Here is a 27,525-nt window from a genome sequence, read left to right on the forward strand (position 1 = left end):
TGGGGCTCGAGCACGTCGTCGACTACATCACCAACGAGGACCGGTGAGGCACATCATCATCATCATCATCATCATTAGAGATGAAACGGATAGTTGTTTGGCCGGATACCGGATACCGGATATCCGGCCAGCTGCTAGGCCGGATAGCCGGATATCCGGCGGCCGGATAGTTGGCCCATTGTCTCATTGCATGACGTGTCGAGTTTATTAGTAGACTAGACTAGTGACACTTTTCGAAAATCGAATCCGTCCGAATAGAATGTCAGATTTTGCCACTCGTCTTGTCTCGTCTAGGGGGCAGATTAATTCGGGCGATTTCGATTGCCATCGTGATTGAATAGCGAAAATTAAATTAGTTTACTTGTTTGTACTACCAATGGTCCGTGACCCTCACTCGGCATGGGGCACACTGAAAACCAGCGCCGTGGCCTTCGTCACCGTGGGCCGCGGCATATGCTGAGTGGGGTCCCNACTACATCACCAACGAGGACCGGTGAGGCACATCATCATCATCATCATCATCATCATCATCATCATCATCATCATCATCCCGTCGCCCAGCAACACCGACTTCGTGTACCTCGTGGGGCTCGAGCACGTCGTCGACTACATCACCAACGAGGACCGGTGAGGCACATCATCATCATCATCATCATCATCATCATCATCCCGTCGCCCAGCAACACCGACTTCGTGTACCTCGTGGGGCTCGAGCACGTCGTCGACTACATCACCAACGAGGACCGGTGAGGCAGACATATAACGGGTGTAAAAAAACCTATCCCGAAGCCGAAGACCACTTATTCTCCACATCATGGGGATCATTTTTTTCTTTGGGACCATACCTGGGAAACTTGTGGTTTAGGAGATATTGAAGGTCAAAGTCAGAATATTTTTTTCAAGATTTTTACATTATCAATTTCAATTCGTTGTTTAAAATTTTTTTTCTAAGAAACCTTATTAAAATTTTGAGTATTTTCGTCACAATAAGGCTTTTGTCTTTACAATAAGAAATGGATAGCAGCGCGCGCACACACGCTCAAGCGCTGCCCCCACGCCCCGAACCGCAACCCGCGCTCGCCCATGAGTCATTCAACTCTACTGTGAGTTCAACGACTACGAATGGACCAACTGAACTGAGCTTAATCCAAATCTACCTAGTTTGTAAAAATGAAATGAGTACTTAAATTAGTTACTTACACCTTAATATCACCTTACCAGTTTAGTTTTTATTCTAAAAAATAATAAATTACATTTTAATTAATAAAAACCCTTTACACGAATTTGTTTCTTTCCGCAAATTAAATAATCTTACAGAACCTAGGTTGTTAACTAAACCGTGCTTTTACGCATAACCGTTATTCTATCACAATGTAGTATCACAGNTCTACCCAATTTGTAAAAATGAAATGATTACTTAAATTAGTCACACACCTTATCACCTTACCACTTTAGTTTTTGTTCTAAAAACTAATAAATTACCCTTTAATTAATAAAAACCCTTTACACGAATTTGTTTCTTTCCGCAAAATAAAAAATCTTACAGAACCTTGGTTAACATTTTTAACTAAACCATGCTTTTACGCATAACCATCATTCTATCACAATGTAGTATCACAGGTCCTAGTACCTACGCAAGTGTGATAAGCGTAAGACAAGTAGGTAAGTAGTGTCATTTAAAAGTACCGTAAACAGATGAATAATGAATGGTCTTTTGAATCAGGCTCGTCATTCTTTACATTCATAACTCTCTACTTCAATAACTGAAGTCTTTACGATAGTAATGAAATTAATAAAGTAAAACTCAAATTATTGCTTACACCACACCGCTCTAAACGCCTAGAATAAACACCCTAGCAATGTTGCGCCTATCGTTGATTGAGGCATTCACTTTCGAGTTAGGAGTTATGATTGTGTGTTTTGTAAACTTAAATGATTTCAGCAACTAAATAAAAAAGTATCTTTTTTCACTCCTTCCATACTCATTACTTCCTTTCTTAATAATTTACTTGAAATAAATAATCGTCATGCACGCGATTCTAAATAAACGTAATTTTAATCGCTAATCACAGGTAGTAAGCAGGTGTGATAAACTTGTATCATTAAAAAGTACTGTAAACAGATGACAAATGCTCTTTACACACAGGTTCATTATTGCTTACATTTCTAGCTCTCTACCTTAATAACTTCAACGTCTTTACGATAGTAATTAATAAAATAAAACTTAACTTACTTATTAATGCAATCTGAACGCCTAGAAATAAATCACCGACAAACTCTTGTTCCTTCACTTTCGATATGAGATAAAAGATAAGATTTTGTTTATAAACTCGATTGATTTTAGAAACTAAACAAAATTTCATATCTTTTAGCACTTCTTTCATACTAATTACTTACATTCTTCATAATTTACAAAAAATAATTCATCGTCTTGTTTGGGATTATTTTAAATGAACGTAACTTTATTACACGAAATAACTATCAAAATGTATTGGTATTATTATTGTTTTATTAATAACGATTGCGTATCTACAATTCATTCAAATTTGAGTATTTTGGAAGTTTGCTAAGAGCATTAATTATTATTAAGTACTATGCTAGGACGGATCTTTAGTTACCAAGATTAAACAAAGTATTTTTCCCGCCGCTTTTACATTCTCATTCGTTGATAGACTTGCATGTACTAAACTAACGAAATTAAAGTTTTGTTATGTTAAAAATTACGTAAATTTGTAGTTGAAAATTAAGAATAATAACAAAGCGATGACGTCATTCGATAGACGTATTGCTTGACTGTGATTGGTCAGTCTCGCCGCGCTGGGCAGCGCCTTTGTTGCTAGGCCGCTCCGCGCCTCGCGCCAGCGCCACTCGCGCGGCCAGTTCGGTTTCTTCGGTCATCGAATGCGCTTTTCTCATTGCAAAGCGACTTTAATTGTTTTCTCGGGCGGTTTTGAGTAGTTAGTGTGTGAACGTGTGATAGTGAGTGTGGTAATAGTGAGTGAGTGAGTGTTAGGAAAATGCCTAACCATACGTACAGTGCTCGTGAGTACGTAAACATGGTTTACAGTTATGGGAGGGCACATGGAAATGCATCTGAAGCCCTGCGGCTGTATCGGGCTGAACATCCTACAGCGCACCACCCTACTGATGCACGTATTTTTGTTCGGGCTGTACAACGCCTGCTGGACAATCAGCCGATTGTGCCAGTGTTGGAGGGCGGGCGCGGCCAAATACGACCTGCGGCGGAACAAGCCATCCTAGATGTGATGAGGGAAAACCCTCGTCTAGGCGTGCGATCGGCAGCTAGGCTGCTGCGTAGAAGGCATGGTCATCGCGCTCGTCATGTCGTGTCTCATTCCACCGTGCATAAAGTGCTAAGAAGGGACAGGCAAAGGCCATACAAAATTCACCGCGTGCAAGCACTGGTCCCGGGCGACGCCCAGCGCCGCATGGCTTATTGTCAGTGGCTGCTGAGACAAGACCGAGGGTTTGTGCGGCGCATCATTTTTACGGACGAGAGCACCTTCACAAACAACGGAATGTGGAACCGTCGCAATGCTCACTACTGGTCTGCCGTAAACCCAAACCAGACCCAAGAAACGGGCTTCCAGGCGCGGTGGAAGCATAATGTGTGGGCAGGCATTGTGGGGAACCGGATCCTCGGTCCCGTTTTCTTGCCACCTAGAATGGACGGGGCCGCGTATTTGAATTTGATCAATGGACACTTGTCGGAGGCCTTGGACGACATGCCGCTGGCCGAGCTGCGGGATACGTGGTACCAGCACGACGGTGCGCCGCCTCACATTGTGAGACCAGTTCGGGAGCGGCTGACGGAGCTGTTTGGCGACCACTGGATCGGCAGATATGGGCCGCATGCGTGGCCTGCCCGTTCGCCCGATTTGACGCCGTTAGACTTTTTTCTGTGGGGTAAAAGACCGTGTTTTTGACCGCCCTTGTGAGACCAGCGAACAAATGCGTCAAAAAATTATTGACGTATTTGATGAGCTTAAATACCGGTCTGTACGTGAGGGCATACTGGAGCGCGTACATCAAAACACACTTTACCGGGCACGCGTTTGCTTGCACGTGGAAGGTCGTCAGTTCGAGCCACAACTTGTCCGGTTGGAGCGGCCGATTCCAGACGACGAAGTGGAATAGTCGGTAAGTACTTAGCTTTAAACCTAAACAAATGCTAAAGGAATGTGTTTTTTAAATGTAGGAAGTGATTAATCTGGTAATTTTGTGTACAAAATACTTCTGCGGTCGCGGTAGGTAGTGGCGGGAAAGCGCGTACGCTCCAATCACTCACACACACATAGGCAAAGTCGTTGCGTTGCGTGGCGCGCTGTACATTGCGGGCTGCGGAATATTGTATTTTTTTTAATCTTAAAAATAAAAATTAATTCCCACGAATAATATTTTGTAATATTACTTGGTTGGGTGTACAGAATGCGTGGTTTCAGTCTTCGTGATAGGTTTTTTTACACCCTGTATTATGACACAGATCATCATCAGGTCATTTAGTCTCCACTAATCCTGCAGTCCTACTGGGCCACATCTCTAATTTACCAAAGGGACGATTTTGGCCTACACTCCTCACTCTACTGTTCACTCTTCCAATGGATGGTGTATGTAAGATTCTAGTGATCGTGCTTAAACAGTTGAAATTGGCGTGTTTCTTGAATTTGGCACTCGCATGGTTCTACAGCATTCGTGCCAGCGCCGCGACGTGTGCGAAAAAGGTTGCGAGCGATGTGTTTTATCGCGTGATAAACCAACTTAGGTTCATATGAATGGAGTATGTTTTGGTCCCGTTGCGAGACTAATTCCCATTTTCACCATCAATCCCTAATTTTTAAGTGACCCCTATGAAAACAAAATGCCTGTTAAGTGTTACCATACTTACCATAGGTGTCACTTAAAAATAAGGGACCGATGGTGAAAACGGGCATAATACAAACGGTGCCGGTGTCGGTGGCGGCGCCGGTATGTGCAAGAGTTAAGATGTGTTTTGTCGTGGGATAAACCACCTTAGGTTCATGTAAACAGAGTATATATTCGCCCAATGCGGCTGCGTCTTCACGCTGGTGTGCAACCAAGATACGACCTTCACGTGCGCGTCCGCCGCCCGCCGGCTGTGCTCGCTTGAGTCTTATTCTTGTTTTAGTGTCAAAAGAGTTCATGTTCATGCCAGCAGTGCTACAGGACTTTTATTCTTGTTCTCATATAAACAGAGTCTATATTCGCCTGCAGCATGTCGCGCTAGTCGATGCCGGCGATTTGCGCAGGAGTTGAGATTCATGCTAAGGTGTTATGGTCCGTATGCCCATATAAATAGAGTGTATATTTCTCTAGCATGCCGCGCTCCTCCGTCCCGGCAGAATGCGCCTAATGCGGCTGCGACTTCACGCCGGTGTGGCGCTGGGAGCGGCCGCCGGCGTGGCGCTAGATTCGTACTAATAGAGTTTATATTCCCCTAGTATGCCGCGCTCGTCAGTACCGGTGGTGTGCGCTCGAGTTGAGGTCCTTGCGTCCATATAAATAGGGTTCATATTCCCGCAGTATGTCACGCTCGTCACTCCAGGCGGTGTGCGCAAGAGTTGAGGTCCTTGTGTTCATCTAAATAGAGTTGACATTCGCGAATATTTCGCAGCATGCCGCGCTCCTCGGTGCCGGCAGTATGCGCCCAATGCGGCTGCGACTTCACGCCGGTGTGGCGCTGTGAGCGGCCGCCTGCGTGACGCTAGATTCGTACTAATAGAGTTTATGTTCCCCTAGTATGCCGCGCTCGTCAGTACCGGCGGTGTGCGCTCGAGTTGAGATCCTTGTGGCATATAAATAGAGTTCATCTTCCCGCAGCATGCCACGCTCCTCCGTGCCGGCGGTGCCGTGGTGTACGTAGGAGTCTTACTCTTATGCTCGTGCTAATAGAGTTCATATTCCCGCAGCATGTCACGCTCGTCAGTGCTGGCAGTGTGCGTAGGAGCTAAGTTCTTGTGTTCATCTAAATAGAGTTGACATTCGCGAATTTCTCGCAGCATACCACGATCGTCCGTGCCGGCGTTGTTCGTAGGAAGCCTCCTGCGAAAGAATAAGACCCTTATGCTACAGCTAATAAAGTGTATATTTCCCTAGCATGCCGCGCTCGTCAGTCCCGGCGGTATGCGCCCAGTGCGGCTGCGACTTCACGCCGGTGTGGCGCTGGGAGCGGCCGCCGGCCGCCGACGGTCTTGCTTGAGTCTTAGTCTCGTGCTAGTAAAGTTCTTATTCCCTTAGCAAGCCGCGCTTCTCCGTGCCGGCGGTGTGCGCAAGAGTTGAGGTCCTTGTAGCAGAAGTTAAGTTCTTGTGTTCATCTAAATAGAGTTGACATTCGCGAATTTTTCGCAGCATGCCGCGCTCCTCTGTACCGGCGGTATGTGCCCAGTGCGGCTACGACTTCACGCCGGTGTGGCATTTACACATTTCCTTAGTATACTCGCTCATCACTATCAGATGGTGTGCGTAAGGGCCTTGCCACACAAGTGGATTGCAAGCGGAGCGGCTGCGCGGCAGGTACGCCGCGGTTGCTTGTAAAATGCAACATGCTTGTAAAATGCAACGGCGTCACACGCGGCGTACCGCGCCGCGCCGCTGCTCTGCCCAGAAAACGCTTGCAATCCGCCAGTGTGGCGAGATCCTAAGAATTGCGATAGGTTTTGTCAAGGGCTAAACCAACTTAGGCTCATGTAAACAGAGTGTATAATCCCGCAGCATGCCGCGCTCCTCGGTCCCGGCGGTATGCGCCCAGTGCGGCTGCGACTTCACGCCGGTGTGGCGCTGGGAGCGGCCGCCGGCGCGGCGCCAAGACGCGACCTTTACGTGCGCGCCCGCCGCCCGCCGACTTTGCGAGTTGTGTGTCTCGGGCAACGTCAAACGCGCGCTTAAGGTAATGAATGAACTGTGGGAGGGACAGGGCCGGACTTAGGCAAAGCGGAAATGACACACAGTGTGTCATGAAGACCATTTTTCGGACATGGCCTTTTTATTGAAAAAGCGGCTAGTTACGGCGATTTAAATGATAGCTACGAAATCTCCATTTTGCTAGCATGTCTAGTTTTTACAAAATATTTTTTTGGAAATTGACTGTTTTCTATCCGGAAATATTTAGAAAACTGTTTTCTTTCACTGTGTGACGTGGCGAGTGGGAATATAGATCCCACCATTACTTTGAGATCCAAAAACAATGATTTGATGAATTTTAACTTGCTACCTCCGTTAAACGATTTAACAATAAATATAATTTTGTTGTCATACATCTTGTCAACACTCAGATTAGATGCCACTGAGCGAAGATGGCGCAATCGAAACAAAAATGTGTAATTGTTGTCTGCCGCAATCTAGCCAGTCCACATCTCGATTCTGTGGATAAGCGGATAAGTACAGTTTTGGATACACACTAGAGCTGACAGTCTGTTCTCGCGTCTACGCTTTGACATTTCGCATATCTCCACTTTGGCAGAGTCCGGCCCTCAACCCATTTAATAATATGACTCAAAATAAATTTAAAACAAAACTCAAATGTCTATGGATAGGGCTTTTTGATAGTTAAAATACATTTGCATGAAGTAGCCAATATTTTCATTGTTTCTTTGTATTTTATTCATTCAATATTAGTAAGACAATGGCATTTAAATTACTTTAAATACTGGTGTAACGAAATTGCTACCATTTTATTGTGTTCTTAATATGTCTGCGCTTCATGTTCATTAGACGTCGGTGGTAAGTGCCTTTGTTGTTCAATTAAAACTACTAGCATGCAGAAACTATTTAGAATATGATCGATATGGTTTAGATGCCAATAATTCCAGATGTTCATTTGTTTCAAAGATGGAGACATTTTTATGGTTCTGAATCTTTCTCGGGTGGATTATACGAATTCTAGTAAAATCGTCGTTACAATGCTAAACATCCTACAAGTCCTACATAAGTTATGATTTTTTTTAACTTTTTATCCCACAAGTCTAGCGCATAATTATTGAGTCTGTACCTGAGGGATGCGAGCGGCACGGGAGGGTTTTTGTGACGTCAAACGTGACTTCAGGTGTGTTTCATACTTAAGGCTTCGGCAGACCAAACGCGGGGCAGTAGCCGCGCTGTTTGAATGCGGGCCCGCGCAAGTTGTAATACAAGAAACTCTTTGAAGTATGTCACACCAAATTTGAACGCGGGCCCGCTCCAACCGCGCCGCACTGCAACTACCGAACGACAAACCAGGCGGCGCGGGAGCGGGACAGAAGCGGCGAGAACGCGGGCCTGCGCTGTTGTATTACTATGGCGGCCATATTAGCATGACTCACCGGAGGCAGGGCGGTAGCAGTTCAGCGCAGCGCGTTGAAAGCGGTTGACGAATATTGTATTTTTTTACAATCGCCCGCGTTGCAACTGCTTTGAAACTGCTACTGCCGCGCTGCAAATGACTCGCACTGCTTCTGACCTGCGTTTGGTCTGTGGAAGCCTTTATTGTATGCTCTGTCACGTCATAATAATTACACCAATATTACCCATCCCGTGCCGCTCCCATAACTCAGGCACTGACTCAAGTTACGCATGCGCTAAACTTGTAACTATAAGGTTCGAAAATTTTAGGAGTTTCTTATTGACATAACATGTGCTATCGACGAAACTTCGTCTCCATTTGAATCCATTTACATCTTTGGCAGGGTACTCACCTGCCATGTAGCACGTAATGTAGCATGTAACGTAACCGACTTTCAAGTGAGTACGGCTCGTCCACGGTCATCGCGTATCTGGCTGCGAGCTCCTGAATCTTACTGCGAGCCTCCTTTGTGCTATTGTGCCATTCGGCGGGTCGCTGCGATCTCCCTGCGAACCACGCGCGAGCAGCTCGCAGCGGGCTCGTGCCTATGTACTCACTTGATACAGTATCTGATACATTACATGCTACACGGCTAGATGAGTACCCTGCTTTTCATCGGTTTTTCAATAAATATCGCTACTTACAGTTTGAACTACGGTCCATTTAGTCTTCTTACCATAGTGATGGGATTATATCCCCTAATCTGTAGTGAATAAGGGCGCTTGTTGCAGGCGGAGCATACTGCTCGACTCAAGACGGCCTTCGTTCGCGCGCTGCAGCAAGAACAAGAGATCGAGCGCCGCCTCGCCGCGCCCGCGCCGTCGCCGCCGCCCGCCGCCGCCGCGCCGCTGCCGCCGCCGGCGCACTCGCACCGTCTGCAAGTGAGTACAGGCACAGAATAATAATAAGTACTACCAGGCCTGTTCATCTCCGCGAGTTTACATCGAAAACAAAACACGCACGATGGCCCACCTACAGGATACTATTTGACAAAGCGTCACATACGAGCGAACATTGACTCACGCACGCGTATTCTTGTGTATGATGGAATAAAATAAAGAAAATGGTGTACTAAATACTGTGCAGTATTTAACTGCCTAAATAATAATAAAAACACAGAATGTACTTTTTTAAGTTGCCTCAAGACACTGAGAGATAAATAAGTAGTTAATATTATTTATGATAATTCATGCTAAATCATGTATTTCCTCCGCCATTTTCCGCAGTTTGGCACCTCACGTCACATCATTTTACCGAAGTCAGCCCTATAGCTTCGGCGCAGTGCCGATCACTGACGTTTATCAACAAAATAGTGCTTGACTCTTGAGACAGGCTAAATTACACCATATTGTACTTATTATTATTCTGTGGTACTACGTACAGAAGTTTTACTTCGCGAAGGTATTTAAATAAATGTATGCTCAATGTCATTAACAATATGGTGTAATTTAGCCTGTCTCAAGAGTCAAGCACCATTTTGTTGACAAACGTCAGTGATCGGCACTGCGCCGAAGCTATAGGGCTGACTTCGGTAAAGTGATGTGACGTGAGGTGCCTAACTGCAGAAACTGGCGGAGGAAATACATGATTTAGCATGAATTATCATGAATAATATTAACTACTTATTTCTCTCTCAGTCTCTGCTGCTGTCTTTCCCGAAAACTATGATCCGGGCCTCTTCAAGGCGAGAGTGAATAAGCACTTACAGGGCAGATATGTACCATCCTAGACTGCATCCCACTTAACATCAGGTGCGATTGATCATTACAAATTGTATTTTTTTAAGAAAAATAAAACAAAATATTCATAAAAAGAATGGGAACGTTAGTCGTGCGCCGCACACTAAGGCCCTTTTCAAATGTTCCGGTTGCCGGCTAACCGGCGCCGGGTACCCGGTGGTGAAGTGTATGGTCATGCCGGATTAATTACGCCGGAACATGTGAAAGCTACGCACCATGCCCATACACTTCACCACCGGATAGCCGGCGCCGGTTAGCCGGCAACCGGGACGTGTGAAAAGGGCCTAACTGTTTGTATTTGATAGTCCAATGTAGATGTCATACAATTTTACGCCCTCTTTGCAAGAGTCCTTACACCCAATTATCTCCCTTATCCTTCTAACAATAAGGTGCATATTAAAGCGTATCTTCCCTTACAGCAGATGTCGGTGTCGCGCGCCAGCCCGCGGTCCGCCAGCGGCGCGTCCACGCCGGCGCCGCCGCCCGCCGCCAAGCCCGCGCCGCCGCCCTCCAGGTAACATATTTTGAACCTTAACAACTCCACATAAGGTCGACAATCAATGAAAATGTTCAACATCTTGTGACCTGTAGAGCTATAGGTTGATCACAGCCCTCTAGCTAAAGCCTGGTCCGTGAGCACGTAGAATCCCGTCCAATGACCCTAAGCTACCCATCCTTATCGCTCGCGCGTAATTATATTCCTGTCGCGACTGTGCGACGCGCGCCCGCAGTGTGTGTGCGAGCGCGACGGGATTCTACGTTAACGTTACGATAATGACTGATGCCAACATATTAATTGGTAAGCAATCCCACACGGCATTAAGTTCGGCGTTTGTACCGCAATTTGTGTGTGCAGAAAAGACTTTAAATTTTATCTTGTGCCTAAAGGATTGACTCTTTAGCTACTGATGTCGACATATTTTGAACTTAATCAAAATTAAGTACAGTCGCAGAATGAAAAGGTTCGTCACCTTAGTGTCGGTTTTCGCTTGCACTAGGTACCTACTGTAAGAGTCAAACCTGCCAACATAACAGTGCAAGAAACAGTGCGCTAACATTTAAAAATTTGACATTTGCTAACAAATAAGGTTTTGCTTGTTTATTTTTCTATCCCATCAGTGCAATGCAATGATGACATTGACCAATTGACAATAGTTTTTTTTATTTAATAGAAATAATAATGGCAGGTTGAACCAACAAGAAGGTTTTAGTTTATCAATCATAATCTTCTTGACAAGATAAATCGTCAAACAATTTTGATCTGAATAATTTTGAACTTTACTGACGAACAGTTAAAGATTATTTTCTCTAACTCGAGATTATTCTGTAACATAGTTTCAAAAGGTAATATGTGCTCGCGATTCGTTGAAGGAATCAATTTGAAAACTGACGAACCTTTTCATTCCGTGACTGTACATAATTTCTCTTCATACAATCCTTGGCATGAAATCGAAGTCAGAAATAATAAAAAAGTTGGTTTCACGAACAACATCCTGTACAAGAGGGTAAAATAGGTGAATTACGTATTGTACGTTTCTTGAACGAGAAAATAGTCGTAATCTCGACGAGAATTTCTCATTGGCGATTTGATAAGACGTGCCTTAGTTTGACACTAGATAATGAAGGATAAAATGTCAAAGGATCTTCTTTGTGACAATCTCTCAGATTTTGTCTATTTAAACGGATTTTTCATTGGTGAACTACTGCAATACATCGAAGGATATTTATTAATGAATTTTATTATGCCACCAGATCGCTGAGCTCGTCGGAGTCGGCGCGGAGCCACCACTCGGACCGGCGCGAGGCGAGCGACGTGCCCGCGAAGAAAGGTAAAGGTAACGCAACATGTATCCACTTTTATTTCTCATTTGTTTGTTTTGCTTTCTATTTGTTTCGTACGGACGACAACACATCAAGAAAACAACAAAGAATACTTTGCAACAAAAGTTTTTAATTTGATTGCTGTCGACTGTACTTTTTCATATTTTTTTGTTTCAACTTAAAATAAAAAATTAAGGGAGAACTGTTTGCCCCAGTTTGAGGGCTGTTTTATTTGCACAAGTTAGCGCCACCGGCGAATAAGTATTGTAGCCGTCATTGGTTATGTATACCACATAAATATTTTGATTTTGTTGCCACTATTTAAAATTATAATTTGTGTTTGAGTTTTTCAAGTTTGGAAATATGATTTATTATTACTATTCATGATATTATCAATTATAAAAAATATACATCTATCATGTTTTTTAACGTAAATGGTTGATTTAAAAACAATATCTCATTAAATATAATGACAGCATAACAAGTGTAAAGGCGTAGTGTTATCTGCTCGACTTTGTTTGTTGAAGGATCGTCTTCGAGCAGCACGAGCCAGGGCAGCAGCAGCAAGCAACACCAGGTCAGTAATTAAATCACAATCCAACGAAGTTTAGTGTAGCATTTTATCGAGCAAAGTGTAAAATAAAAAGTGTACGACAGAAAAATATTATACTCACGAAACGTAAGCCGAAAACAGAAAGCATTCGCAAGAACGTTACATATCATGGAAATGCTATAGGGAACTTAGCATATTATGCATATTTTTGTTGTACTATTCGTACGAACTTTATAACCGGTTGAGGATTCCGAGTGAAGCTCGCTTCTACCTTCGGCCTGATCATCACTTACCATCAGGTGAGATACAAGCCAAGAGCTTCCTCGTTGTGGATAAAAAAAACATTATGCCCTATAAAATGCGTCTAAAGCCCGGTCTATGAGCACGTAGAATTTTGTCCAATAACCCCAAGCTACCCATCCTTACCGCTCGCGCGTAATTATGTTGCTGTCGCGCTCGCACACTCACTGCGGGCGCCCGTCGCACAGTCGCGACAGCAATATAATTACGCGCGAGCGATAAGGGTGGGTAGCTTGGGGTCATTGGACAAAATTCTACGTGCTCGCAGACCAGACTATAGTGTTCCACGAAATTTTTGTGTTTATAGTACAACTAAAACAACGGTACATCATAAATGAAAAATCTATTTTTAAATAATACTAATCATTATTTATCGGTCAATCTATTTATCATTAACGAGATAAAATTATTTATTCGATGTACACCAGTGTGCGGCAGCATACACTTTGCGGATCACTACTCTTATACTGACCTTATACCATCAATTTCTAACAGTTGGCAGCGGCGGCGGCGGCCCAGATGGCGTTCGAACAACACAGCGCGGCCGCAATGCAGGCGTTACAACACCAACTACTTAGAGGTAAACAAGAACAATGTATTTCTGTCCCATTCCACGTTTCCATCATGACGGTATAAACTTGAAACGGTAATAGCTATTCGGCTTCATTACGCTTAGAGACACTCCACCTTACTACAAAACACCACCAGTTAAAATAAAAATAGAAAATAGTCTTTTTTTATGAGCAAAGACGGTGGTGATGATGATGTCTAGTACAATTACACTGCGCCGCTAGTCCCAAGCTAATGTTTGGGACTAGCGGCGCAGTGTAAATAAATAATAATAAAGTTTATTTCGGTAACTTTTACACATTTTTCATTACAAGTATTTGGGGCTTTCCATTAAGCAACCAGTTTTGCTTGTGTTAGGAAGCTCCGCTCTGCTATAGTAAAATTACAAAATAAATGATACTATTAGCAAAAGCGTTGGTGCCATAACTAATACGAAACAATTTTGAGTGAGTGTGTGTGTGTGTGTGTGTGTGTGTGTGTGTGTGTGTGAGAGAGAGAGTGAGTGTGTGTGTGTGTGTCTGGTAAAATGTCCAGGGATATTTATTATTATTAATTTAAAACTACATTTGGAAAAGACCTATATTTTAAAGCTCAATTTCTTGTTATACAGGGTGTTAGGTAAATGGGTATATGAGCCGAGACCAGCCCATGTTAACATACTCATATAAATACTATAGTGGTGTCAGAAAGTCTGGGAAAGGTACCATTATTGAGTAATCAGCTGATTCAGTTTTTGTCGCCAGATTGCATCGTGATACCCCTGAAAATTAATAGTACGACAAACTTGCGTAGATAAAACAAATAACAGAATTCATTATTATTTTCTGCCTAAAAATTTTTCTCTGAGAGGCAAAAACCTTAAGCAGTTCCCCAGGNCTATCTATTAAAAAAATAAAATATAAGGTGATTCTATAACCAAGTGTTTTAATTTTGTCAAACTGGTAATGACGTCAATTTTGGGAGAAGGGGGGGGGGGTCATTAAAAAATGACGATAGGATGATTGTAGGGGGGGGGTCTAAAATCTGAAAAAATCGATGACGTAATTTATGGACGGCCCCTAAGTGTGTAAAGTTTTGATTTGCAATTTAGTCAAATGAACATAACACCGAAATACCGTCATGTTGGAAACGAATAAAATCTTCTGCAATTAAGTACACGTGTTTCGTGTTTCTGTTTTGTATATTTTCGACTATACTTGCACAGTGCCTCAAACTTACCTTACCCAGTATGTATACATTTAAAATGATAGTAATTCCGAAATCGTTAGTAAGCGATCGAAGGAAAGTATGTTTTTACATGGTATATGTAAACAGATGATTCTTAAAGCAATGCTTTCTCTAATGCACTTACCCTGAACTTTACTTAAGGTCTCTTGCCCTTCTAAAACTTGTAAATACTTGCATAGAAAATGAAAATATTTAAATGTCAGATAAACAAATACTTTTTGAAATTGTATTTATCTGTATTATTAATTGGCGCATGCACATATTCTTAAATACAAAAACTGTCAATAGATTATGTCAAACTTATATGGTTACATTTATCTTGGCGGTGACTGGAAAATGTAAATTTTTATAACTTTTGTATGATATCCTTTACTTGCACTGGGATTGGGTCAGCTAAGTGTGTGGTATTGTGGTGCTGTGCTTTGTGTGGTACTTTTATGTAAGCTATCGTTACTAGACCGTCATGTCCTCTTGCAGGACACAAGTCTTCTTCAAATATCTGGGAAAATGGACTCATGTCTGGTGAGTCAATTAATTCATGAAATCGTGTGTATTTATATTAGTAATTTATTTAAACATATTTATCCTATTTTGTAGATTTATTATAATCTACAGTCTAATTTTTTAGAAATCAGCAGAAATGTCATCAAACATGGCCAACTGACATAAAAATATTTTTAGTCTGTGAACTAGTGATGCGACAAAACCTCTCGTTAATCGCGAAGTGAAATTATTGTAGTACTTGCGTATCATCGCCGGGTGTGAACGTGAACTGATTATGAAATTTTCGAGAACAGGAAACAAACTGTATGCACAGATGTAATCAAAAAACACACTGTGGACAGTAAAATCCGTAAAGTTATTAAACTTCAAATAGTTGCAAAAAGTTCTGTTTGACAGTGTTGCTACTAGTGACATCCCGCTCGCTCAGTCCTTTGTTGCTCTATTCCGCTAGGGAGGTAATTAATAAGATGCTATCAATTAAAAGAAGATTTTTTTTCTTTTATTAATAAGCAATGGAACAATACGTAAGCATTATTGCATAAAAAAGGAAAATAATTTCGTTTCAATAAAACCGACTAAAAATTAAACTGACTCCGAAAAAGTATACACTAAAAGTAGAAAAATAATTTTACGTTATCTCCAATAATGTAGCGAGAGTGAGACGCAAGACGTATCGCACGGCGGCTTTCACTTGCAAGAAAGAGTTGGAAGATCATCGCGGCGCAGGAGTAGGGAAGTGACATTGAAGGCAAAAAATCGATTAAGATTTTTCTCTTGTTCAATAATAAATCGTTGAAGGATTTTTTTTTCTACAAATAATAAATTCAGGTGCCATTAATTAATTTCCAATCATTAATGGAGACGACATGTGGTTGGGGTTAAGTTTTCATTTCATGATTGACTAATGAAAGTCGAGTCGTCTCTGGGGTCAAAGTGTCGTAATTACAGTGCCGTAATTACAATCCAGTTGGTCAGTAATCTTGCTGATTGTCTATCAATAGCCTATCGAAGGGCCACCTATCGTGTATAAAATATTATCATATTAATTATTTTCTAAGAAAAATAACAGCGTTTATCGCAAATTAAATTTAGCTAAAACATTTCCAAAAGCATGGCAGATTACGGTTTTTTTAATTTACCAAATAAAACTGTCTTGTTAGTTTTTTTTTTTCAATATTATCTTCTATCTGATTTAGACCAATCGATAGTATGAGCGATTTCAGATAGGTAGGATCTATCAATTATTCGATAATTGATTTTAAGACATTCCTATTGATTAGTCAGATGGGTTTCAAACAATTTGATATTTTAATCGATTTTTTGTAATATCAATATCGATTACCGAATTTATGGAAAAAATAATGACCTCGCACTAGTTGCACCGCGCATGCGCCATTCGGCCATGTTTATTTGTTTACATTATTATTTGATCAGTTTGTTGCGATGTTTTGTTGTTCGACGTTCTGGATAATTAGATATTCAAATAGCTAAGTAATACAATGACATTATGGTGTTGAGTGGTGTTGGTGCAATAGGACTCTGTGTTTTCTTTAGTGTGATGAACGATTTATGTCCGGGAGACCTTCCGTTCCACGATACCTTGTGTCATAATGTTTTCGCGGGTAGGTGAATCGANCATTATTTTAAACGTCAAGTCAATTTGACAAGTCTAACAAATTTTCATCGTCCACGTATTTTGCTAAAATAATTTGTTTCAAAGATTGATTTCAAACTTGTATAAACGTGAAAATAAAGTTGGTTTCATGGGCTTGTTAAATAATGTGTATGATATTATGAACACGTAAGTGATTATGGTGTAATTGTGTATGAAAGTGTTTGTTTACATCTCTGCTGGATTCTAAAAAATCAAGGTATATACCCATTATACCCGGGTATGGAAAAGCTATGTAAATGATTAGTATATTGTATGCATTTCTTATTGATTTTGCCTTCAAAGTTTTGAAATGCATTTTTATATCAAATACATTTACGTAAATGCACTTACAATTTTAAATACAAAGTTTTCAAACCATAGAGGTATGCCTGCTGTAGCGTCAAGTTTTTCAGAAATGATTCTATCTTGTCTATACACCATGCTATACTCTGTTGGGGTACCATTTGCGTAAAGCTTATGCTACACTATGTTATATTCTATTACTCTGATTCTCTCTGAAACTAGCTTAAATATTTAGTTAATCTAAGTTTTGTACAGGCGACATCACATCCGCACTATAATATTTTTTAGATGACGCCACAGTACTTGTATTGTGTCTATGTGCCATCGTCTGCACATAATTTATTTGTCATTCTAGTTCTAGCTAGTGATTTGGACAAGGATTTTCGGTCAAATAAATTTAAATTCATGAATGTCAAAAAATGTTGGTTTGCCACGGTTGATCTCTTACCAAAATCTTTGCCTATGATCACTCCAGGAAGTGGCAATATGAATATAATTTTTATGTTTAAGTCGCGCAGCAAGAGTTGAGGCAATCACACAAACAAAGATTTGTATCTGTCGCATTGACGTCTTACTTATTCTGACTGTGCCCCGATTACGCTAATTTTTAACGTCTCCATTATACGAGCTTCTTCTCCAGTTGCGCTCGGTTTTTAATTCCAGCTGAGATGCAAATTCGGTATCACGGTAATGGACGTACCTTCCTAGTCACATGAGATGTTTAGTTTTACGTTTACGTCTATGCTTCGTTTCAACTAGCTGTCAAAACGACACCGCGATACGGATTTGTCAAAACAGCTGACGTTCGTTAGTCGTCCGGGCACGGTTGAAGATGAAAATTTTTAGCGTAATCGGGGCCCTGATTTTTATTCAAATATTACATCATCGTGAGAGTGTTCACCTCAACTTTCGTTGCGCGAACTATACTGAATCTTATGGCCTTGTCATAACATCCAATATTAACGTAGGTCTGAGCGGCGCGGGCGGTTCCGGCGGGATGTCGCCGGCGGCGGCGGCGGCGGCCATGATGCAGTTTTCGCCGCTGCTATACACGTACCAGCTGGCCATGGCGCAAGCGTCTGCTCTTGGGAAACGATGTGAGTTGTGTTTTGTTATATTATTATACCGATGTTTTGGGAAGGAAATTATCTTTAAATTTTTTAGGCAATTAAATGTCATAATCGAAGTTTTAAGGTGAGACCTAAGGGTAAATGGCAATGCCAGATTTTGTATGGAAAGTGGCGTCTTTTTTTTTCGCGCGGCCATCGACCAAACTTTGTTTTTTGATTACAAAATAGTTTGTTGCAATTTCTTACAAAACTTTGCGCGCAAAAAGCAAATCTGGTATGAAAATCATCAAATTTCTAATGCTCGTAACTCAGTTCAGACTGAGTTTAGAGGTATACATGTCATAGTAAATTTGGTTTATNCTTTGTTTTTTGATTACAAAATAGTTTGTTGCAATTTCTTACAAAACTTTGCGCGCAAAAAGCAAATCTGGTATGAAAATCATCAAATTTCTAATGCTCGTAACTCAGTTCAGACTGAGTTTAGAGGTATACATGTCATAGTAAATTTGGTTTATTACACTATTTTGTAATTAAAAAATAAAGTTTGGTCGATGGCCGCGCGAAAAAAAAAGACGCCAATTTCCGGCATTGTCTTTTAAGTGACAATGGGCGGGTAACATAGCTAGAAGAATTGATACTCGTTGGGACAGAAAATTTCTTGAATGGCGACCACGGATTTGTTTGTGGACTATGAAAAGGCCTTTGATTCGATCGAGACCTGGGCAGTGCTACAATCTCTCCAACGGTGCCAAATTGACTATAGATACATCGAAGCGTTGAAGGGCTTGTACGAAAACGCCACAATGTCAATCCGCCTCCAGGGTCAGGACTCGAAACCCATCCAGTTGCAACGAGGGGTGAGACAGGGAGATGTCATATCTCCGAAACTGATGTTTTCAAGCTTCTGGACTGAAGCGGATACGGCGGTTACGATTCGATGCAAATGTACAAGAACAGCCCAGCAACTCCCCGGAAATTGTCACCGTCGCTCGTATGAGGGATGGCAACATCCGAAACTTCCGTAGGCTTAATGAAAAAGATGAATCGTTTCCTTCAAAGTCAAAGTCAAAATTTCTTTATTTGTTTAGACTAATAAATAGTTCTTACAAATCGTCATTTTGCTCTTAAGGAGCCTCTACATGTCTCATAATCTTTTTACCCTACCAGCGCTTCGAGACCAACATTTGGCAAGTGCTGAGAAGAAGCGCCGCAACAAACTCAGTCACCACTGTCTGCCGGTTAATATAAATAAATAGAAATAGCAGTAGTAGGTACAGTCACGGAATGAAAAGGTTCGTCAGTTTTCAAACTGATTCCTTCAATGAATCGCGAGCACATATTACCTTTTGAAACTATGTTACAGAATAATCTCGAGTTAGAGAAAATAATCTTTAACTGTTCGTCAGTAAAGTTCAAAATTATTCAGATCAAAGTTGTTTGACGATTTATCTTGTCAAGAAGATTATTATGATTGATAAACTAAAACCTTCTTGTTGGTTCAAACTGCCATTATTATTTCTATTAAATAAAAAAAAAATATTGTCAATTGGTCAATGTCATCATTGCATTGCACTGATGGGATAGATAAATAAACAAGCAAAACCTTATTCGTTAGCAAACGTCATATTTATTTAAATGTTAGCAGCACTGTTTCTTGCACTGTTATGTTGGCAGGTTTGACTCTCACAGTACCTAGTGCAAGCGAAAACCGACACTAAGGTGACGAAGCGCGTGGCCGAGGCGCAGCGGCAGTACCTGCTCGACATGATCCCCGGCCAGCACGCCCGCAACCCCTGGCCCAAGAACTAGGGGACACCTAGCGCAGGTGAGACACTAGAGATGCGGCGCGTGGCCGAGGCGCAGCGGCAGTACCTGCTCGACATGATCCCCGGCCAGCACGCCCGCAACCCCTGGCCCAAGAACTAGGGGACACCTAGCGCAGGTGAGACACTAGAGATGCGGCGCGTGGCCGAGGCGCAGCGGCAGTACCTGCTCGACATGATCCCCGGCCAGCACGCCCGCAACCCCTGGCCCAAGAACTAGGGGACACCTAGCGCAGGTGAGACACTAGAGATGCGGCGCGTGGCCGAGGCGCAGCGGCAGTACCTGCTCGACATGATCCCCGGCCAGCACGCCCGCAACCCCTGGCCCAAGAACTAGGGGACACCTAGCGCAGGTGAGACACTAGAGATGCGGCGCGTGGCCGAGGCGCAGCGGCAGTACCTGCTCGACATGATCCCCGGCCAGCACGCCCGCAACCCCTGGCCCAAGAACTAGGGGACACCTAGCGCAGGTGAGACACTAGAGATGCGGCGCGTGGCCGAGGCGCAGCGGCAGTACCTGCTCGACATGATCCCCGGCCAGCACGCCCGCAACCCCTGGCCCAAGAACTAGGGGACACCTAGCGCAGGTGAGACACTGGCCCAAGAACTAGGGGGGAAGACAATCGGCTTCTGACACGGGAGTTGAAGGTAAGCACCCTTCTTACTGGCCCAGTTTTTTTTTTCGGATAGACCTTGCTAATAGCCGTGAGCGGCTTTTTTAGCTTCACCGGACCATAGGTGAGCGCAGATGGCTCTCAAACTCAAAATTTAAGCAACGAGCTTCAGGGAGCCCCCAAGTGGAGCTCGGACCTCGGCCGGCCTAGGGCGTTTCTGGGGGACGGTAGCCTAACATAGGTTCGGGGAGAGAAGCGGCCTTGCACGTGCTGATAAATGTCATCAAAAGTTTCTCTCTGAAAGTGACACTTTGGCTGGAAAAAATATTTTCCATCAACATGGTACACCGGCTGCGCTCGGTTCCGATATAGTGACGTCACGCAGCCTTGCGTACGTTGACTGTTAACGGCAAAAACGGCCTATGTTTATTAGTTACTTAATATCTTTGGAAGTAATGGTCCGATTTAGATAATTCAAAAAGATATATCATTCTTACGTCATAAAGATTAACGTAGATACTAGTTTCATTGAATTTTCTACAACAGTATGATCTACATTAACTCACCCTAGCCCTGTTTCTATGAAATTGAAAAGTATTTTTCTCCGTTACAGGCCGAGACGCATCGCAGTGAAGCATTTTGGGAGTGGAGTAATTTTAATTGTGTAGCATAAGCTAGGTTAAGGATCTTTCGAACATTTTAACCAGATAGATCAATTAATGCACAACATTTGAATGAGATACGTAAACCTTTATATTAAGTAAGTAAATAAATACAATCAGTAAAAGGCTAGGTTTATGTGTGCGATAATTTTAAGAGTAACATGATCGTTTTGTATGTGGATTTTAAGGAATAAATAAATGATGCAAATGGTATGTAAATATTGTTTTATTTCAAAAATATTGCAGAGAAATGGTACTTTTAAAGTAATTTTCGTCATTTATACTTATATTAATATGTTATTTAATCTTATATATGGAATATTTTAATCTTTTAACATGATGGCAGAGGACACTTGTTCCTGTAAAGAAAAAGAAAGAGATAGAGGTTTAGTTTTTTTTGCAGTATGATGTCCCTTTATTTTTGGAGTAATGAAATATTCTAATTTTGAATAACGAGAATTCAACGTATAATTAGACCTAAGGATGATTTTTGTTTTTGTCTTTCTTTGGTTTGATGCTAATTTGCTAAGTTTTAACGGCTTCATTATTTAATTTTAATCCTCAAGCTCAAGAAGGCAGTCGGGCGTTGCCAGTTTTATTTTTTATTTTAATGACTTAAGGTAAAGATCAAGCTTTAAAATGGTTTTAAGAAGTTTATTACCTTAAGCTCATCCAAATAGGCCAGGTCAGTCTCAGCGGCCAGTATTTGTACAGCATCTATGATGACGTCAGCTGCTTTCTTAACGTTCTTCCCGAACATTTCCATCACTTCGTTCACCGACACCTGGAAAATGTGAAGATATGATTGTATTGATTTTGAGCAGTAGAATCAGTGCTTTTTGTTTGATCTATACTCAAAGGGGCACCCTGTATTTCCAATAGCGTTAATCAATAAAATTTTGAAACTTTAATGACTCAGGTTCAGGGTGCTGTATCAGTAAGGTCCTTTACACACTGCGATTTTTAGCAGCGATGCAGAAGCTGACCATTGAACTGTAGCGTTGAATTGAACATTGTCCTAACGCGCGACAGCGTTATTTTTCATTGTTAGCCACTTGAGTTGTATCTACCTACTCTCACCCAGAACTCACGATTCAGGTTGTAATGTTTAGCTTACGACGTAAACGATGTTTAAATGAATACTCACCGAAGCTTCGTTCTCCCGCCAGCAGTCGTAGTCGGTGACGAGTGCGACTGCCGCGTAGCTGAGGCCTGCTTCCTTCGCCAGGACCACCTGAAAGATTTAAATCAACTTGTTTTTTACTTACATATTTTGGACAGAAGTACGAGTATTTTGGAAAAAAAAATGCACGTCTTTTTTAATTAATAAAAGCTAAGATATTAAAATGACTAGCTAGACTGGTGGTATCGATGTGTCATAAACAAGTTAGGTGACTATACGTACCTCTGGCACAGAAGTCATGTTGACCAGATGCCCGCCCCATTGCCGGTGCATCAAGCTTTCGGCGCGACTTGAAAATCTGCGAATATAATTGGATAATGAGAAGTGATCGTCAACGGAGTTTGGAACTATAGAATTGCATAAAATCTCAGCTTCTCTTCAGTAAACAGGGTGTTACATAGTTTAAAAAAAATCATACAAAATCAGGAAGCGGAGCGTGGAAACAGAGCGGGGAAGCAGAGCAGGGAAATAAAAAACACTCGTCACGTGTTCGCGGCAGTCTCCGCTCCACATCCTTTTTGCTTCGTTCCGCCACCTAGCTCCGCGCCTGTAGACAGAAACAGTCCGCAACTCCGCTCCGCATTATTCCGTTGTTCTGCTCCACTGTTTCGCTCCGACTCAATAGACAGTATACCAACCTCGCTGTAAATATACTGACCGAATCGCAGGTTCAAAACCAAAAAACAGAAGAACATCAACTCACCTACGCCCCTGTATAACGACAGCAGTGTCCGTCTCATGGCACCTATAAGTAACTCATTGGCGCGCACAGTCTTGAAGGAACATCTACCTCGCTCCCAATCCAGTACCTTGCGATGATAGGTCAATTCGCGGAACATGTAGATAAAAAAACAGAAGAACATCAACGTACCTAGGCCCCTGTATGACGACAGCGGTGCCGGTCTCATGGCACCTATACTAACTCATTGGCGCGCACAGTCTTGAAGGAACATCTACCTCGCTCATCCAATCCAGCAATCTCGCGTTGATAGGTCAAATCGCGGAACATGTAGATAAAAAAACAGAAGAACATCAACGTACCTAGGCCCCTGTATGACGACAGCGGTGCCGGTCTCATGGCACCTATACTAACTCATTGGCGCGCACAGTCTTAAAGGAACATCAACCTCGCTCATCCAATCCAACAACTTTGCGTTGTTACTAGTCAAATCGCGGAACATGTAGATAAAAAAACAAAAGAACATCAACGTACCTAGGCCCCTGTATAATGACAGTAGTGTCCGTCTCATGGCACCTATAGTAACTCATTGGCGCGCACAGTCTTGAAGGAACATCTACCTCGCTCACCCAATCCAGTAACCTTGCGATGATAGTTCAAATCGCGGAACATGTAGATAAAAAAACAAAAAAACATCAACGTACCTAGGCCCCTGTATGACGACCGCGGTGCCGGACTCGTGGCACCTATACTAACTCATTGGCGCGCACAGTCTTAAAGGAACATCAACCTCGCTCATCCAATCCAACAACTTCGCGTTGTTACTAGTCAAATCGCGGAACATGTAGATAAAAAAACAGAAGAACATCATCACATACCTAGGCCCCTGTATAACGACAGCAGTACCAGTCTCGTGGCACCTGTAGTTCTTGGAGCGCGCGGCCTTCAGCAGGGCCTCCCGCGCGCGCCCGCAGTAGGCCGGCCGCATGGGCAAGTGACAGACGCCCTTCGGCCCACCCTCGGTCCGGTCGAAGAACGTGCATTTGCGGCCCCAAGTTCTGGAAATTACGTGACGAATTTAAATCTTATTTTATAGGTGACAATTATTATTATTAGCCCAAAAATGACAAAGTAAAAGTGCGGACAAAACGTAAAACGCGGGATATATTTCGTTCGCACTCAGATCTTTCATCATCATTATGATCATCAATGATTGCCATATTGACCGGTGGGACCTGCATCTAGCGCCATGCTGTTACCTTTATGAGGCGGTCCACCGTGTGGGCAGACGCTGCGCTCTCCGTTCGTGGCCCTCCACTCAAGAACCATGCTGCCCTATCGGCCGTCAGTCTGCGAACAAAGTGCTAGCCCATTGCCACTTAGGTATCTACTTAGCTTGGTAATCCGTCGGGCGGGCTATGTCAGCGACTTTAGTTCGTTTACGGATCTCGTAATTTCTGATTCATTCTCAAAACGTTATAATGCGCGATACGTACGATATTCACCCGCACTCTGGGAATGTGCCCAGTTGGCCCGGTGATCGAGGGAGCCCCCGTTAGCTCTCAAAAAAGACCCTTTTCAAGATGTAAAGGCCCCCTTGCTTGGTCCTTAAGTACCCAGGGCCTCTAGTAGGTAAAAGGCAGCCCTGCGTATCATTACCTGTCAATGAAGTCGTCGAGTACGACGAGGTCGCCCGGCCGGTAGTCCTCGACCAGCGAGCCGGTGGCGGTGGTGGCGAGCACGTGCGAGCATCCTGCTTGCTTCAGAGCCCAGATGTTGGCGCGGTAGTTCACGTCGCTGGAAAATAACAAAATTGATTTCAGAGATATTATAAGTATCCTGATAAGATTTGGCATTGGCAGTGGCAGTTACTTATTGCGTGGATTAAGACACCCTGTATGTATATGCCTTGGGTCGTAGGTAAAGGGTTCGTGTGATAGAGCCTTGTTCTTTGAATGACTTACTTTCGTTTATTTTTAGCAACAATGTGGGTTGTCTGGAAGAGATGGCTTCAAAGCGATATGACTACCTAGATTGCTTGTATTCGAACGTCAGTTGTGTGAGCGAAGATAAACAACAATGACATCTTCCTCCAGTCAACCTTAGGGTCAAACTGAGAATATCGTAGGCGGTACAAAATTATAGATAGCTAAATAAGATTATAAATAATAACATAATAATATGAATACATACATAGACACGTTAGCACAGCTCTTGGTGTGCAATCTGCATAAGTAGATGCACATTGTTTTTACAAATTTTACGATTTATTAATGAATTATTGTTGTCTTTTACCTCGGTTGGAACTGATGCTTCCTCCCGTGTCTGGCCAGCAGCACACACGGCACTCCCTTGATCTGCCCTTGGATGAGGACGTCTGAGGGCTTCCCGAACGGAGTGGTCACCTCCAGCTCCGTCTGGTCTTCGAAAAGCGTGGGGTCATCGAACCCGGACCCGCCGATTATGCCGATCTGAATTCAATTGTCTCTGATTGAAGTTGTAGAAATTGGAGGAGAATGTCCCTTATTTGTTATTTGAATTTTGTAGTTTTTTGATGAAATAATGACGTTAAACTCTGTGGCGTCATAAGCAGTTGTATTAAGTGCTATTTTGGTATTAAAAATAATGTTAAAAACTTTCAAGAATTAGGTATAGTCTGGTGCGAGCACGTAGAATTTTGTACAATGACCCCAAGCTACCCATCCTTATCGCTCGTAACTTAACGTATTAACGTATGGGTAGCTTGGGGTCATTGGACAAAATTCTACGTGCTCACAGACCGGGCTTTAGCTGTAGATACTTATTCATTTTGATACTCTCATATTGAGAAAGTAAGTTAATTAATTTCATATTAATAACAACAATCATCTAAATTCAAGTTTTACAAGTCATAATGATTTACATGCTTTAGGCCAGTTGTAACAGAATTGAGAAGATAAATAGATATTGATTGATAATAAGGTACCTATTAAAGATAATGAAAGTACAAAATTTTATGTAACAACTCTTTTATTTTACTGAGGTAAACAACATCTACACAAAATATTACTGAATACTTTGAACATTGATTTAAAAGTAAATGCAAAACAAGGCTAAAATTTTACACTATTTCTCATCGAGACCTTGCTGGAATTTTATTTCTTTTGTGGTTTCATGTGCTTTTTGTAGATTTTGTGCGATTTGGAAATATCTCTTTGATTCGTCAGGATTCTTCTCAACGCCTTCTCCTTTTTTGTACATCATACTGACATTTGCACATGCATACATATTGCCGAGCTCACAAGCTTTCTTTGCAAATGTAAATGCCTGTTTCATATCGGACTTTATCAGATATTCTATGTTTTTGTTTTTCTCTGGATTGTGTGGGTTGAAGTCTGCAACGTTTTTGGGGACACCAGTCAAGTACATCCCGAATAAGTAGTGGCATGACATGTCGTCATTTAAATCACATCCCTTTTTTAGGAAGTTGTATCCTGCAACATAGACATAAAAGTTATTTATTTAATCTCAAGCAGTAAATACACAAAAGCCATGTAGTGAAAAATCCTAGAAAATTAATTATTGCAATAAAATTGCATAATGATTTATATTGATTTCTAATGTCTAACTGATACCTTTGGGAACATCTCTTTGAATTTTAACTCCCGGGCCAGTGGCTGTCAGCAGCATTCCCGCGTGCAAGCATGCTGAAGGTTCACCCAAATCACATCCTTTCTCGAAATAGGTTAGGGCTTCCGCGGCGTCACCTTTCTCTCGCCCGCGACCCACCAGTGTATAATTCCCAAATTTTAAACATGACTTCCCGTATTTATAATCTAAACAGTTGCTTTTATACACTTTAGCGGCCTTCTCGAAGTCTTTCTTGATAGCCTCCAAGTAATCGCCCAAAAGGTGACACACTTGCGGCTTCTTCTCTTGGTAACAACCGAAACGGTATTCGATGCCAAGGTTCTCAATGTATTCCTTGACCTCTTCCTCTTTTTTCAAATCAAATGCCATGATAATAAATTTTTAACAATCCCAAATGCGCGAGGTTAGATAACAGTACCGTTCTGTGTGTCAAAATGATAACATTATCAGTTTGTAAACAAGTCATTAGAAGTACTTATTATAAAAAAATAATTCTATTATACGTATTTATCACGGAAAAATATAGAAGATATTTAAATTAAATCTATTATAACTCTATACATAATTAATAAGGAAAAATTTAAACCAGGAAATACCTTTACTTTCGGTGTATCGCCCATACTTGGAGAAGCACACAGGGGTAACTAAAATGAAACCCACTCTAAAAAATAAAGAGTTTAATGTTTAACAAATCAATGAACATAAATTTTATGAGAACTGATAGTATTTGGTGTCAATTTATTTAATTAAACAATTATTTCCGGTTTGCCAAGAAACACACGGTTTCACAGATTTGACGACTTGACATTGACAAACAGAATTTCACCACTGACAGTT

At 42.0% G+C, this 27,525-nt stretch overlaps 2 protein-coding genes across 4 annotated transcripts in view; one reads left to right on the forward strand and one right to left on the reverse strand.

Moving 5' to 3' along the window:
* LOC114351765 (transcriptional repressor p66-beta simjang) overlaps positions 1-21,375 on the forward strand; it is a 45,884-nt gene extending 24,509 nt beyond the window's left edge. Inside the window, exons 12-21 of the mRNA XM_028303080.1 lie at positions 6,751-6,925; positions 9,088-9,237; positions 10,515-10,609; positions 11,848-11,930; positions 12,444-12,493; positions 13,265-13,349; positions 17,996-18,124; positions 19,826-19,848; positions 19,907-20,507; positions 21,148-21,375. Coding sequence (XP_028158881.1) covers positions 6,751-6,925; positions 9,088-9,237; positions 10,515-10,609; positions 11,848-11,930; positions 12,444-12,493; positions 13,265-13,349; positions 17,996-18,124; positions 19,826-19,848; positions 19,907-20,023 — 907 coding nt within the window. The 3' untranslated portion in view covers positions 20,024-20,507; positions 21,148-21,375. The remainder of the gene's footprint in view (positions 1-6,750; positions 6,926-9,087; positions 9,238-10,514; positions 10,610-11,847; positions 11,931-12,443; positions 12,494-13,264; positions 13,350-17,995; positions 18,125-19,825; positions 19,849-19,906; positions 20,508-21,147) is intronic.
* A 105-nt stretch (positions 21,376-21,480) lies between these two features.
* On the reverse strand, positions 21,481-27,513 carry LOC114351766 (S-methyl-5'-thioadenosine phosphorylase-like). 3 transcript variants are annotated; one of them, XM_028303081.1, is made up of 8 exons: positions 27,285-27,513; positions 25,354-25,529; positions 24,718-24,855; positions 23,937-24,116; positions 22,602-22,677; positions 22,344-22,430; positions 21,858-21,980; positions 21,481-21,555 (listed from the first exon to the last, which is right to left on the reverse strand). In XM_028303081.1, exons 1-8 carry the CDS (start codon positions 27,306-27,308, stop codon positions 21,520-21,522), a joined length of 840 nt encoding a protein of 279 aa, XP_028158882.1. In that variant the 5' UTR covers positions 27,309-27,513; the 3' UTR covers positions 21,481-21,519. The 3 variants fall into 3 exon arrangements, with proteins under 3 accessions (XP_028158882.1, XP_028158884.1, XP_028158883.1); XM_028303083.1 differs by lacking the exons at positions 23,937-24,116; positions 24,718-24,855; positions 25,354-25,529; positions 27,285-27,513 and adding an exon at positions 23,763-23,816; XM_028303082.1 differs by lacking the exons at positions 21,481-21,555; positions 21,858-21,980; positions 22,344-22,430; ... (2 more) ...; positions 24,718-24,855; positions 25,354-25,529 and adding exons at positions 26,050-26,531; positions 26,673-27,110 and having other exon boundaries at positions 27,285-27,511.
* Positions 27,514-27,525: the final 12 nt, after the last annotated feature.

This window comes from Ostrinia furnacalis, unplaced genomic scaffold (genome assembly GCF_004193835.3).
Source record: "Ostrinia furnacalis isolate ACB-3 unplaced genomic scaffold, ASM419383v2 OfSCF1172, whole genome shotgun sequence".
Lineage (NCBI taxonomy): Eukaryota > Metazoa > Arthropoda > Insecta > Lepidoptera > Crambidae > Ostrinia > Ostrinia furnacalis.